Below are 15,297 nucleotides of genomic sequence, written 5' to 3' on the forward strand. Positions count from 1 at the left end.
ACATGAATTTTCCTATTTACTGCCATTCCTGTATGACTCACTTTGGTTACAGGACTCAAGATAAACAGTATCTTATATCATGAAACAAACAACATTCTACAAGTCAGTTCTACACTACAATAAAACATGTCAACCGACTAAATAGTTTTTAAAGATATACAGATTTTCTCACTACAGTTCTCCTGCAAAGCTAAAATACTTTTTGAAAACAAAGAACTAGAAAAAGAATAGTTGGTTTTGGATGCTTTAACTCCTGAAACACAGCTGAATAGATCACACCTTCCTCGATGTTACCTGGCACCTCAAGTAATATCAATATCAGTGTTTTTCCCTGCCAGCGTACCAGGATCTTCAACACTGAGAAAAACACTAGGATGCCTATGAAGGGAACAGGTACAGGGCAAAGATCTCAGGCTTGAAAACAGTCTTGGAGAAATATGCCTTTACTTGCCAGAAAACTAAACAACACCAGATGTAACACCCTTTGGATTATCGTATTTGAAAGATAACAGAAGCACAATCACAGAATTGTTTAAGTTGGAAGACACCTTTATGATCAACTGTAAAACATTTGGATTATTACCACAACTCACATTGTGGTATTCCTTAGGAAGAAGATACTGCTCAGAACTGACTGATAAAATTCCTATATTAATTAGTCCTTTTCTTGTCATAAAGTATCCTCTCAGTTTCCTGTACAGTGAATATGAACAAGCCCCCAAACAATGATTAGATGGATACATTTGAGGGGCAAGACCCTACTTACAGTTTGTAAACTAGGAAGATGTACAATGGCAGATGTTTTACTGCATGGTAGAATGATTCCCAAAGAGGTATGCTCCTTACGAAACTCAGTAACATAAGCTAAGGGCTCTGTCAAAGCCTTGTTATTTTTATAATGGCAGCATTTCCTTTGCAGCAATATATGAAATAGTTTCTCAAACTTCAAAATAAAAGGAATTTCTTAATTGGATATATCATCTTGGAGAAGTGTGCTGTAACTCAGACCACTTAAAGATTATGGAGATGTGCAAGATATTGGATTTGCTATATGTAGCCATAAAGTACATACAGGATGAGTCCTATTATTTAATTTTGTCTTAATATATTGTCTTAAGATATAAAGAATTACTCTGCTAAATATTGAAACCTCAGGAGAGTTCTTTGTTCTGGCTCTGATCACAGACCAAACAGATGGAACAAGACAAAGTAAACTGAGTCTTCAGATATTAGCAGGCATATAAAAGGTTTTGTAGTTACAAAATTAATTCTTTATTCTTCTACCTATAATCTCACAGCTTAACATCTTCATCCATATTTTCCTAAGTTTTAAGGTCACTCCAGGACTTCCAACTTCCACAAAAGTTTAAGACTGTATTTCAGGTATTGCATTCACAATTTTTTCTGGAAATAGATTATTGGAATGGCAGTATGAGCTGTCCCCGGCCATAAATGCAGTATTTCTTTTTCTTGTTGGCTTTATAGAAAAAAAAAAAAAAAAGAAACAATGTTCTTAGTTGCCTGTTACTCAGCAGTTTCTGCAAAAGTGGTTTTTCAAATATTACATTTGAGAAAATCCCCACTTATTTTTTTTTTTTTTATATATACATATCTCACAGCAGAGGATAGTATGTACACACACACACACACAAAAAATTAATACTGGCTTCATTCAGCTGTTGAGCCTGTCTTTACACTTCACTATCCGGCCCCTCTGATACTGCTTCTCTGGTTTCACTAGCTAAAATCAATCTGCTATATAAAGCTTTTACAATTTCTAGTTTGTGGCATCCTATACCAGTTACACCTTTTTCCCTCAGCTAACTTCTTCCAGAAATTGCTTAAACCTTCAGGTTGTTGCTCTTTCAGATTTTATGATACTGCAAAGTATTAGAAATTCAGCACATTAAAATCTTTGATCCCTTACCTGAGTGAAAACCATGTTGGAAAACATACTATTGGAATTGGTTCATTCACATACAGCAAGGACCTGAAAACATTTCCCAACTGGCCGCCCATTTGAAGAGATGGGAACCACTATCTTCCCAACATTTCAAGCTGACAGCACTCTGAAGTACCACAGTGCGTTACAGAAGCATGAGTATAAAGTCACTCAGACATCAAACAATAGTTCACAACTATCTGCAAAATTTTAAATATAGGTCTAAACACACAAACAGCAGCCTTCTCTTTCTGCCCAGTTGTTTGGGATTTTTTGGTTTTTTGCTTAGCTGGAAGTGGTACAGAGATGACACCTGAAGTCCTGTAGAAACCAGATGTCTAGCTGCATAAAATCTACTCCAAAAATTTACCTTCTTTAACAAGAGCTGCTCAGTAGGTTTGGAATCATATCCTGGCAGAAGTAAAAGATTTAGCAGGCTAAGGATGAGTTAAGAACTTGCAAACCGGAGACTAATGAGGAACCTGGAAAAAACGTATTCCGGAGATTCTATCATTTACAAGTGAAACACTGCTTTTTTCAGTGACTGAAGCTACAGATAAATTGCATCCAGTACCTCATAGTGCATATCTGCAAACGAAAGCCAACCTGGTATAAAGCTAGACAGTCAGAAAACGATGTGATCAAAGTGCCTCAGTCTAGTTTTATAACAAATAGTCAGATCTTGTTTTGTGACAAAGTTAGAAGGCTGGATAACCAATAACTATTGGCAGTTACTTAGCAGTACGTTAATTATCACAATGGTCATAAAACTTATTGATGATAACTACATACTATGACTGTTTACAATAAATGGATCAAGAATCTGCAAGTCCCATCAGCGCTAACAGCACTTCAGAGCAAAAGGAGGCTTCCAGTAAGATCCTCCAAGATTTTGAGCTGAAGGGAGAAGAAAAAAAGTCACTAATCAAAGCTTCTGAATGTTAAATAATGAGAGTAAAGTCCTATTGAGCAATCTGGGTCACAACCATTTTTCCCAACAGTCAAATTTAAACTAAGTGGCATGCATGAACAGGAAATGGAAGATTTAATTGCAAAAATAGGGTACCAGATCTTAAAAATAAGCAAGCACAAATAAGCTTTAGCTAAACATAGGCAAGAGTTCTCACCACTTCCCTCAATGCATTTTAAGAGCCTATCAGTCCTTTTTTTGCCATTTTAGATTTGGAGCTCATCCTAGCACAACTACGGCATCACAATGGAAAAATCGCACCCAGCTATAGGGTTTCTATTTTAGTCCAGTTAGAGCGAATCTGAGGGTGCCAAGATTTGCATGTATTAACAGACTAGAGGAAAACTAATGAGATTCAAAGAGCTAAGCCTGTTAATCTCATTTTACGTAAGTTTAAAGGATGGTTTGATTTTAACATTTGTTAAATACCTTCAAGTGAAGAAAATACTAATGCTAGAAGGCCATGCGTGTACAAAGAAAGAGCATTAACCAATGACTAAAATCTGAAGCCACATTAATTCCAAACAGAGATAATATCCTTTTTCTACAGGGAAGCAATAAACCATTGCAAGAGCCTGCAAATGGAAAGTGTTCTGTGTTTCTGTTGAAACTACATACCTTTTGAAACATGATGTACAATTTAAGTTAATAAACACTGGCCAGATGAGTTTGGATAAAAACCATGCAATTGCTATTTTTAAATAACTAAAGGTAAAGAAGTCTTATTTTAAGGACACAGCTGTTGAAAAACCCCAAAGGCAATACCTTAGAGATTGAACATGGATGCAGGACTACAGAAAGCAAGCGATGGACAGCCTAACCCATCATTAACGTGAAAGACATTTTCCATTAGCCACCTACCACATTTTCCAGTATCAGCTTAGTATAAGATTACACTAGTTAAGACTTCCCTTGAAACTACATTATACTACTTGATCTTTAATGTTAACCTCATTTTTGTCATGTCCTTTCTACTTGCCTCATACTGTCTTTAGCTGACCATTTAAGGATGGCTGTCCTATGTGATAAGGATTTCACTGTTTTCCCCATCCTAAGATCATGCTACATGGAAAAGAATTTGAAGTGTGGGGAGAAAAGATATTTTAATAGATCTATTTTGACCTCTTAGTATTGTTACATAGAGTACCTTATATTCTGTCCGTAGACAGAATTATTTATAGCCAGCTAACACTCAAAGAAGCATTTGACAAAGTAGAGCAACTTCAGTGCCAGAACATCTTGCTTATTCTCTAGGGAACAAAACCAGTTTTGACTGCCATTTAAGAGTTCAACTTAAAGGTCCCTGTGCCAAATTCCTTTAAATAAGAAGTTGGATGTCAATTAGTGATTTTCTCATTAACGATGCTCTGAAAACAATGGCTTCCTTCCCACCTTCTGCCTCCTTCAGACATATAATTTCTGATACATTTGATTGTAATACAGTCAACTTTCTCACTCACAATTCAGAAAGGATTTGCCCAGTCCAATGTCATCCATCCAACCTAGTTGGCACGACATCTTTCAGGCAGTGAAAAAGACCATCTTCATTAATTGAATATAAAGACAACTGCCATTAGTAGAACAACGATTTTGTAAACAAAGTGTTGGTAGATTTCTTCCTCAAAGGGGTTCTTACACTGTGTTCATTAATTCCTCTTAAGAACGGCTGCACATCCGTCAATCCCTTGTAAGGAGCTTCAAATCCTATTCCAAAGTACTGATGATATCAGAGCATTTCGCTTAACCACTGGGCTTAAATCCAAAAGTCAGCAGAATCAGAATATTGATCCAAGAAGAGAATAAACAATTGCTTTACTGCTAAACTACATTTAACATTTCAGAGTGTTCACAGAATCACAGAATGTCCTAAGTTGGAAGGGAGTTGCAAGGATCATTGAGTCCAACTCCAGCCCCTACATAGGACAATCCCATTCAGTAAATACAGCTTCTTCCCTCTCTGGTCTCTTGGAGGAAGAACAGAGCGGCTCAGAGCAGCTCATATTTGTTCACAGTGGTGGAGTGCAGAAAAAAATTAGGAATTGATGTTTCTACTACAACTGTGTCCCCACAAACCATGTACAGCAAAAAAAAAAAAAATTACAGCACTCTTAGCTACCCACACTATTTTATAGCTGCAAAACAGGGCTTTCTACACTCAAACATGCACTGTTGTGCTTATTTATATTGAGTTCTCATGATTATAAAGGGCTTCAATAGTGTGCAGTGTAAGCAGAGATTCAGGATAAAGTACCAGTAACGTCACTTAGTAAAGTAAAAGAAAAGGAATAAAGTCATCGCTAAAATCCTTGCTTACTTTTTTTTGTAATACCCTTCACAACTTTCCGAATTTATTTAACACATCCATTTGGAAGTGGTAATCTCTGGTCATGAGATACTTAATACAAAATTAATAACAAAGGTCCTGAGCAACTTGCTTGTGCTCTCACTTTGCAGGACTCCTGAATTTCTCTGTAGAAGAAATGAACATTGCCCTGTTTTGGCATTAATATTTGGAGTTCCTTTCCAGCTTGAGTAATATCTGCATCTACTTTTCATTGTCTAAAATAAAGCCTGGGGTCTTGCAGCTGACAAGAGAGCCCTATAAGAAGGCATAGATCTAATTAACACACTAAGTCCTCTGTTCTAAGCTCAAAGGCTTAGAAATGGAGGAACTTTTTTTTCCCATTGTTGGAGAGAATGCAGGTCCATGCAAAAGGCCCAGCAGACAGACTGCAGCCAGCATTCAGTAGGCCTCAGGTAAGGCTCATGTCCTCATTTAAGGAAATAAGAGAATCCAAGGGGATTCATAGCATGTTATATACTTGAAGTGAATGACATCCAAACCCCAATTTTCATGGTTTTCTGATCTAAAAAGAGGCAGACAGTGTTTATCAGATATCATAGTTAAGGTTGAGAAGTGACTTGTTTACAGGCTTGCAGATGAGTCACTGCTTACTTACATTAATATCATTACCCTGTTTAGTTAAACGTATATGAAGTTTTCACTGCATTACTCCAGCTGAAAATGTTAATCCCATAACTGAACTCCTTTGCTTGACCTCCTGGCCAAATCAACTGTGGACCCAACAGTTCAGCTGACATTACTCCTTGCAAACAATGATCAAATGACGTTTTAGGCCAACTGTAATGAACACTGAAAACTCATGCTTGTTTTGCCTATAACAAATATATTACATAGGCTGCTCCAAAAGACTATTTTAAAAGCTCCTAAAAAGGCTGTGTTAACCAGAAAACAAGGCTTTTGTGCAAGATGTTTAAACGTAACTAAGGAAAGGTACTTGGAGTTATACGATGTAGACTGATCTATTCCTATTTTGGCTTTTGTTGTCTGTTTCACACAGTCACTGTATTATGGCCTCTGGCATTCAGTGTAAAGCAGGTGCACCTCCTGCACACTAGGAGTAAATAGCAACAAACTTGGCTGCACAAAAGCAGGTGATATAAGGCTAAAACCCCCAAAATTATATATTTAACCGTAAATAATTTAGAGTATGGGTTTTATAAGATAGTATTTTAAGTACCTTATATCTACAGAAAGTGTAACTGAAGTTTGAGAGAATTACTTGCTACAAGAAGATCAGATCAGGTCTCTTCTACCATCTCAGAAAAAAAGTTTAAGTTACAGTAAGCAGACATCATCTCTACAACATCTGACTATTCAGTCACACAGAGCAGATGGCTATAAGCTTCCGTATCAGCATAACCACAGCTCACAGTTTGTCTTACACTTGAGGAAAAACAACTGTTCTAATTAATGCAGTTTAAATAAAACAAAAATATTGCTGAGAAGGCAAATCAATATTTGTATTTAGTTCCAGTTCAGTTGTTTACATAAGATAAAAACTCAGTACTAGAGAAGTCAATAAAAACTAGTGCTTGGCCAACCTTTAAGTTAGTTGCATGCATTTTCACTCTGCGTCTACTATCCTTAGAGCAAAGAGAAATTTTATTCAAAAAAATAGTTTCTATCTCTGAAATAAGTTTCATTTGCCAATGTACTGTATCTGATCACAGAGCATAACAGCAACATCTATAATAGCTTTGATTAGTTTTCATTATCAAATAATACAATGGCTGGTATTGCAAAGCAAGCATTACATTTCCACTTTCTTAAACTGACTGGATGAAACAGTGAATAAACTGTTTACACTAATGCAACTTATTTTAAAGTTGAGCATTAGGAAAGAAACTTTTCTTTCATTTATAAAACACTTTAAAGCCTGACTGTATCTGTAGTTCACAGACCTCCGCTACAGGTTTTTGATAACATTAACACACGCATTTAAGAAACATTCATCCATCTTCTACTTACACTAGGCTAGCCTAGGACAGCATATCAATACCTTCTCCACCTATTTCCAATTAAGAAATGAGAACATGACTCAAAGATACCCAGTGCAATAACAGATGTTAATGACAGCAAACCAAAGCCATCATTTACACTGGCAAACTTGTGTTCAGCACATCAGAAAACTAGTTTTAAGCATCAGTTGCATTGTTTCCATTAATCAAAGCAAGTTCAGGGCAAAACAAAAAAATCATTCAAAGTATTCAAAGTACTCAAACAATATAATCAAGCATAGGTAGAATTTAGGAAGTTTTTCAGTCCAAATTCAGTTGATACAATTAAGCAAAGTCTGACGAATCATAGTATTAGAATTTCTCCCAGAAAAGTCAAGACTACTGAGCTTATCATGCCAGTCAGTATATTCTTCTCCCAGGAAATACTAGCCAAGCATAGAAGCTATTCACAAGAAACAAAAGATCTCTACAACCTGCTCGAAGTGATTTTGTTTTGAAAGATGACAGATTCTGCTCTTTTAAACTCTGCCACAGAACAGCTTCTATTTCTGATCACGAAAGTACGTCAGCTTAAACATTAATTTAACAATTACATTTGACAAAAAAAATCAAAACACTTAAAACTATTTTAAGTCTAAAAACAGCCATTAAAAAATACAGGTAGATGATTTTTTGAAATACAGGACACGGGAATAAAGTCCATCAGTCTTGGGAAATCATATGAACCACCAGGAACAAGACTAACACCTACATACTTAATTTGAAGATGAGTTTAAGCAAGGGAACCACCATGAGAAGAGACCACCGCATGACAGACTGGGAACAAAGAACTAATGGTCCAGTTATCTCTGATTTTAAACAACTTTTGTGCTACTAAGGATTATCTTCCCCAATAACACAAGCAGGAAGAAAAGCAAAGTTGCTGCTAGGATCTTCTAGAAGCACAGTCAAAATTCAGTAGTTACAGGACAACTATTTATCTTTTCTATGTTAACAAACACTGCCAAGCCTTTTTACAAGTACATAAATGCATATAGAGAGGAGCTGAAAGTTTGTCAGAGGGAGAACAACTGAGAGCTTCAGCCTGAAAACATCTGGACCATTCCAAAGGCCATAAATGTTACCGAGATCAATTTTCAAACAAGAGAAGAAAGCAATCTATAAAACTGATGGCGACCTTAACCTGTGATATCAGTATTACAGTGGCTAGTGCAATTGAAACGATGCAAAACTTGTATATACACCGGGGAGGGGGGGAGAAGGCAACATTATGAAAAATAAATCCAGCATGATTTCAAGTAGCTCATTTTTTTTTAATGAAACCAGGATAAAACTCATTCCCAGCTCTCGCCAAATCTCAGAGGAATAAAGACTAAGATGTTACCATTTCCTCAGAAAAAAAAAAGTAAAGTCATCTGCTTGCTAGTCACTCCTCGCAGCTCCAGAATATCCACAACATATCTACCCAAAAACCTTATTAAAAGGGATGGTTAATGACAGAGAAGCAAGAGTTACAATGGATGTTATGGGGAAGGATAAATTTAAAGTAAGAGGATTACACAAAAATAGCCTAAGATGCCTAGTTCCACTGCCACTATTGCTCATGGAACAGCCCATATTTACCTCTTAATTGCAATTGCACAATTGTCTTACCTTTAAAGTTGCACTGAGAAGTTCAAATCTTAGTTTTCCCGAGTATATTATGAAATTTATTAAAATACTTGCCTGCATGTTTGTATGACAAACAAACACTAAAGTGACACTTCCAATGCCAAACAGCTAAGCTACAGCTTATTTTTAAGGTCTTCCAATATGCTTATTAAAGCAAATGGGAGATTTTAAAATTAAATGGAATGCACTGTTGCACATGGTTTCCACTAAAAATAGTAATTTTTTCAAATGAAATAAATTAGCTGTAAGCAATCTATTTTCTGGACATGGCTATACCTGAAATCTTCATGTCTACAGTAAATTAAAGCCATGACAATACTGAGCTGCTTGTACAGCTGAACATGCACATATAAAATACGAAATATTAGAAATTGATTTATCTTACCTTCAGGTGCATCTGCATCACAGTCTTTAGATACAAATGTCACATTCCTTGGCTGGCCATCAATTGTCTTATTACTCTGCATTATAAATATGGAAAATTAGTATACTATTCTAGCAGCAATGTTCTTCCATACACAAACAGTCCTTGAAACAAACACATCTCCCAATAAATTATTAAGTTTATAAAAAGGCTTTGACAAACCTCTTAGAATATTAAAAGGATCAGAGGTGTTTTTTTTAATAGTACATGCAGACTAAGCTGTCAGTGGTAGGACACGAACATTTCTAAATATGCTTTCATTTAGAAAAAAAGTAATAGTTTGTGTTCTTCTTGAAGACTAGTGAAAAACAAAAAAATCACCTTTGAAATTAAATCTTTTAACTGTGTATAAAAAGTATCTGCAATTCAATTTTGGTGATGAAGACACCATGGAAGCGTTAGGCTTGCATAATGATACCTAAATACAGTTTACTTCTGGTCTAAAAGCCAGATGATAGTATCCAAACTACTTGGACAGCCAGAGTGGAGGAATAAAAATTCTGTTGAAGTGAACTACTGAAACCCCAAGTATTCGTGGTTAAGTCTCTGATCTTTGGAAAACGGATCCTTTTAGAGACTAAACTCTAGGTATCATACTCACTCTTGAATAATCAAAGAAAAATTTTAGCAGAATCCAATATAAATCTACACTGAAGCGAGTTAGTGTATGAAGAAAAAGGGTTTCTGATCTACTGCACTTAACATTCACTCTCATGAGCTCCTAAAAAGGAAACCCTCTAAAGAAATCTGAAAAGGTTAACACCTTTTCTCCTTCAAGCAGAAGAAAACATGCCCCTTAAAACCTACCAGAAATCAGTACAAGCTGGTATATAAAACTAAATGTTTTTCTGACAACTTAATTGACAAAGTCTATCAATATTAACTAAATTCAGCTTTCACTCTGGACATTCAAGAGAAACAAGCAAGTGTCTGTCTTAAAAAGCAGCGGTCTGTATGAGCAGTTAACTTCATTTCATGCAAACACATGGCAGCAAGGAGACCACAACTGCCTTAGAAGAAACTGATCCAAACCGAGCATGATTAGGCACAGGAATCGAGAGCTAAAATGGAACTAAGAGGACAACATGTAGATAGAAATAATACAATAAGAATGGAAGAAATGAAGTTTCAATTATTCAGCATTCATTTAGCAGTGCTGCATCTCTAGAAGATATTGCAGCTGCTGTAACCACTACAGCTTACACTGCTGAGGGAGTGTGGTTTTCTAAAGAACAGCGTCATACATCGTACAGCTATACAGGGGCATATTAAAAGCACAGAAGAATCAGACTCCCGTAATTTCAAAATTTCTCCTTCCTTAACCTTCTTGACTAAGTTTTAAATAGTAGGAACTTAAAATACAACATGCATCAATAGGTAGACTTGCATGTTTCCTTTGATAATATCCATGCCTTTTTCTAGGGCTGATAGTCTTGGTCTCCATGGACACTCCTGTAATTTAAGGCTTCTGCCATATCTGGATTCAACACCAAATGCTTTCCACAAGCTCAAGGCACTGGCATACAACTTGGAGCCATAAAGCCAGCCTCTATTTCATTAGCATTTCTTTCTTCTCTCCTACATATGGCAAAACCTTGTAAAGGTTCACTGAAAGTTATCTACTTTTTCACAAAACAGACATAAAACCAGAAACAGAACCTGTGTTCCAAAACAGAGATATGAAGTAAAGCATTTCACGGTATTAAACCTTCTCAATAAAAATTATGAACCACTTTTGCCATGCTAAGAGGAACAGTAATCTCATTAACACCTATCTGAGCACCACTTCCATTTTAAAGTAGCTAGGATTTCTGACATTCAAATGTAATATTCTTTAATATGTAAGTAATAGTATTACTACTACACAAAGCAAATTACACCAGTATTAAATATCACAAAAGTATTCTTACACAAAACTAACTTACCTAATAATGAAATAAGTTGGAAATTATTACTTACATTAAAGATTTAACTAGAAACTAACAGTATTTATAGTGAGACTCAGGAGTTCAGCATCACTTCATCCAGTGAAAGAAAACAGAGTAAAAAAAGTCTTTTTTTTTTAAAAAAAAAAAAAATAAAAATCATACCTCTGCACAGAATTAATTTCTACATGCTAGAACTCTTTCAAGCGCCTGAACAGACCAAAATCTTCTCTCCTGAATCCAGGCTGTGATCCTACTATTTGCCCTTTGGATTCTGATATTTAACGATCTCGTGCTCACTGCAGCAAAGAATGTCCTTGATCACTTCGTCCTTGTTTTCATCATTAGGTCCAAGACAGCATCTTCCTTCCTATTTCAGCTCCTTAACCGCCTGTGGAAGTCGTCAGTGCACTACAGAAGACCCTGGATTGCTTCTGCTCAACTGTCTCTCTTTACTGTGAACACAAAGTTGCAGCTGTCTCAAAGGGTCATCTGCTACTTTGTCCTATGAAGCAGCTTGTAGCAGACAATATAACTAATGCTAATTTGCCTTCTAATCCTAACCCATAAGCACTTAACTAGTTTATCCATCTCAAGGCAAGACTCCACTGCTCTCCAACATAAAGGTCAACTCTCCTTATCTCTCTCTTAGCCTGCCTCTCTTAGATCCCACACCCTACACCCATGGCAGCCCTTCAGTTGTATGAGCTATTTCATCACATCTGATCCCAGCGAGACTGTGGGCATGCAACTGCACACAAAATTGTAACTCCACCTCTGCCTCCCCTGCTGGATGCATCAGCTCTCAGGCACTTCAGAGGCACTTTCTCCCAGAAAAGTTGTGAGAGCTCAGCTATTAATGCTGTCATCTCAGCACTTTTGTATTAGTATACATATGCTTGAGGTAGAGCCCCTGTGGCCCTGGCAGGACACCGAAAACGAGTGGATGTGGAAAAGATGCATAAGGGACAGCAGAGATGTGCCTACAGAACAACTCCTCAAAGTAATTTACTTAGCATTACACAGCAGAGCACTCAAATTTCAGCCATTTTTATTATGAGTATCGTCAGAGTAAAACTCTAGTGCTCTAGTTATCACATTCAGTTCACAGCTGAAAGCAGGATGCCTCAAGGACAAGCAAGAGAAATAAACAAATAGAGTAACTGTGTATGCATCTGTTCAGTTACAGCCTGTTACACTTACATAAGTTGTTCCTGTTTATGTTCAGGATCAAGAACTTAAAGATACATTTGCACACTTGGCTATCTAAGGGATACTTCTAGATTCCTGCTGATGACAATGGAGATAGTGTCCCCCAGGTTGGTTCCACTCCTCTAAGTTATCTCTGTGAAGGTTGAGGAAGGAAAGCAACTGACTGCTCCTCTTGCCCTCAAGTGAGGGTAAATATCAGTGCAGCCTATGTCAAACACTGACCTTTTAACATCTGTCTGAGCCAGTCGAGTCTTACAGATCCACTAGATAGAAACATCAGGGAGCAATGGTCTTTCTTCCAGACAAATGGAAAAAACTTGGCCTTGTTGAACAGAAATATCAACTACACTTCAAGTAAAGGCAAAGTTATGTTTTTGCTACAAAGCTGAAAATGCAGCCTGGATGTGGACAGAACACTCTACCTTTATGAAAGGCTATAAAGAGCCTCATGGCTTTTTAGCAAGTGTTACAAAAGTTGTCTTAAGAGATGAAACAGAGCTCCTCAGTGTTTGAAGAGCTGTGCAAGCAGATCAAAGCCCTATACATGGCCTCACATGTTAAAGTGTAATGCATCAAAAAAATGTCCAAAAGTTTCCTATGGACGTCATACCTGAAGATGCATACTTAGAACACCTCAGTGGTCAATAAAATTGAAGCATGCATCACAGGTCTAGCTAACATTAATTGCTTCATAAGAGCTCTATTTTTCCACATGTAGAAGGAGGGGAGCCCCGGAGTCAATGAACGAGTCCTCCTAGAGGTATGACTCAGTGCTCGTTTATTGTAACATCCGAGGGTCTATTTATACAGATAATCAGAGTGCATGTTTCCATGGAATCAGAATATTTACAACATATTCTAATCGTAAAGTCACACTGTTAAACCAAGCACCCGGTTCCCATGCCTGGTTCTGACTTTATCAAGCCAGTCTCCTCATTCTCATGAGATAGCAAAGCTCTCAGAAAACATCACAACCTTGAAGCCTTATACTAAGGCTTTGTACCTAAGAACTGACTATAGGCCTTGGTGTCTAAACATTGATACTTTAGCACATTCCTTTCTACTGATCGTCGTAGGTAGCATTGTGCAAGCAGGCTTCTATGATTACATGTCCAGTTTGTTCCAATATATTTTCTACATCCACAAATATTCAATTATCAGGAAAAGTCAACAGCACTTCAAAGTTGAAACATCTTCACAAGAGCAGCAGTCTCCAAAGGGAATTGTTCAAGATTCAGACAGGATTCTAACCCATCTAATGCATTACTATGGATTTTGGGTACAAATTAGTTTGACAGGATACTATATTGGGTATTACTGTAAAGCAAAGAAAACAGGGAAGCCTTTGTGGGTGACCAGATTCTGACATGCATGTGTACCAGCCTACTCATCCACTAAGTTACTTCAAATATTGCTTACTTATTACTTGGTTCTAGATGGTGTTACCAATGAGGTTGCTTTTAATTAAGAAATTGACTGGTTTGTGAGATCAATGAAAAACTAGACTGTCCAAGCAAACTGGCACATACAGGTTCCATTATCAGGAAGCTTGCCATATGCACAAAATGTATTTCACTTGCCCAGCTCCTACGTATTGTTCCACAACAACCAATTTGTAACTCCTGAAAACCTCCTCATTGCTAGCATACACACAATAAAATCTCACTCCTCTTGACTCCCAGGAACCATCTCTCTTCATTTCAAAATGATTTCAAAACACAAAACTTGAACATCCAGTTGTCAGCATAGTCAAATACTGAGAATGTGTCCGGTAAATTCTGAAAGATTCTTGAAGAGGATGTTACCCGAAAACCTCGTATTTACTTGGTATGCCAGTGAATTACTTCTAGACTTCTCTGGAATACCAAGTAAATACGAGGTTTTCAGATAACATCCAAGTTTTATAAAAACAAAACCAGTTCCTACCCAAGCTATTTAATGCACTTGAAAAACAGCTCTTCAAAATGAGACATAAGACAGTAAAGACCCAGGATGGGTCACTTGGTCATAACATTTTGTTAGTACTTGAAACAAAAAGCTGTAGTTCTAATGAATCATTTCAGCTAATCCCTCTTGTAGTGCTGACCAGGACTGTATTTCAATAGCTGTTTGAATGCCCCAAGAGCCTTCTCACTGCTGTGCTCCATCCTCTTAACCCTTTTTCATTACAAACCACATATTCAGATACTTGTCATAAACAGCTACTGTGCAAGTTTAAGTCCCAATGCTTCTGCTCCCCTCAATATACACACATTTTATTTTACTGAAACATTGTTTCGCTTTATGAATAAAATAAACTGTCTATCATTTTCTTTTATCTTCAATCTTCCATACTATTTGCAAGCTTTATCAGGAAGGATTCTTTTCTCAGATCACTGAAAAGCTTAAGTCTAGTTCTGCAGGATCCTTAATGAAATTGACCTTCCCACTCTTCCACCCACAATGGTTCTACACTGTAACCAGAAATATAAAAACTAAAAAGCCACCAAACTGCCTTTTGCAGAGACTTGAGCTCATGACTAATTCAGATATAGCTATATGATGTTCTAGGCTACATAAATAGTGAGAAATCATGCCAGTTTTATGTAAAACCATCACAGAAACAAACCACTTTTCTAAACTGATTTCAGTTTAGTTTTTTGCTGCTACTACCCTAATTCCAACAAGTTGAGCCAATTCATATATGTCTAAGCATGTTGATTTTGTATTAATTATATCTAGCACAAAATTTAATAGAAATGCACTAAACCTCCTGAACATCAGATCTCTTACAGTGATTCCATTACTGTGCTTGGATTGATGCTGGATTGACCAACTACCCATTATCAGA

At 36.8% G+C, this 15,297-nt stretch overlaps 1 protein-coding gene across 1 annotated transcript in view; it reads right to left on the bottom strand.

Annotated features, from left to right (window-relative positions):
- Positions 1–15,297, bottom strand: part of LMBRD1 (LMBR1 domain containing 1) — an 85,244-nt gene that overhangs the window by 11,579 nt on the left and 58,368 nt on the right. Inside the window, exon 14 of the mRNA XM_009564812.2 lies at positions 9,292–9,367. Within this exon, the coding sequence (XP_009563107.2) occupies positions 9,292–9,367 (76 nt within the window). The remainder of the gene's footprint in view (positions 1–9,291; positions 9,368–15,297) is intronic.

The sequence above is a fragment of the Cuculus canorus genome, chromosome 3 (assembly GCF_017976375.1).
Source record: "Cuculus canorus isolate bCucCan1 chromosome 3, bCucCan1.pri, whole genome shotgun sequence".
Lineage (NCBI taxonomy): Eukaryota > Metazoa > Chordata > Aves > Cuculiformes > Cuculidae > Cuculus > Cuculus canorus.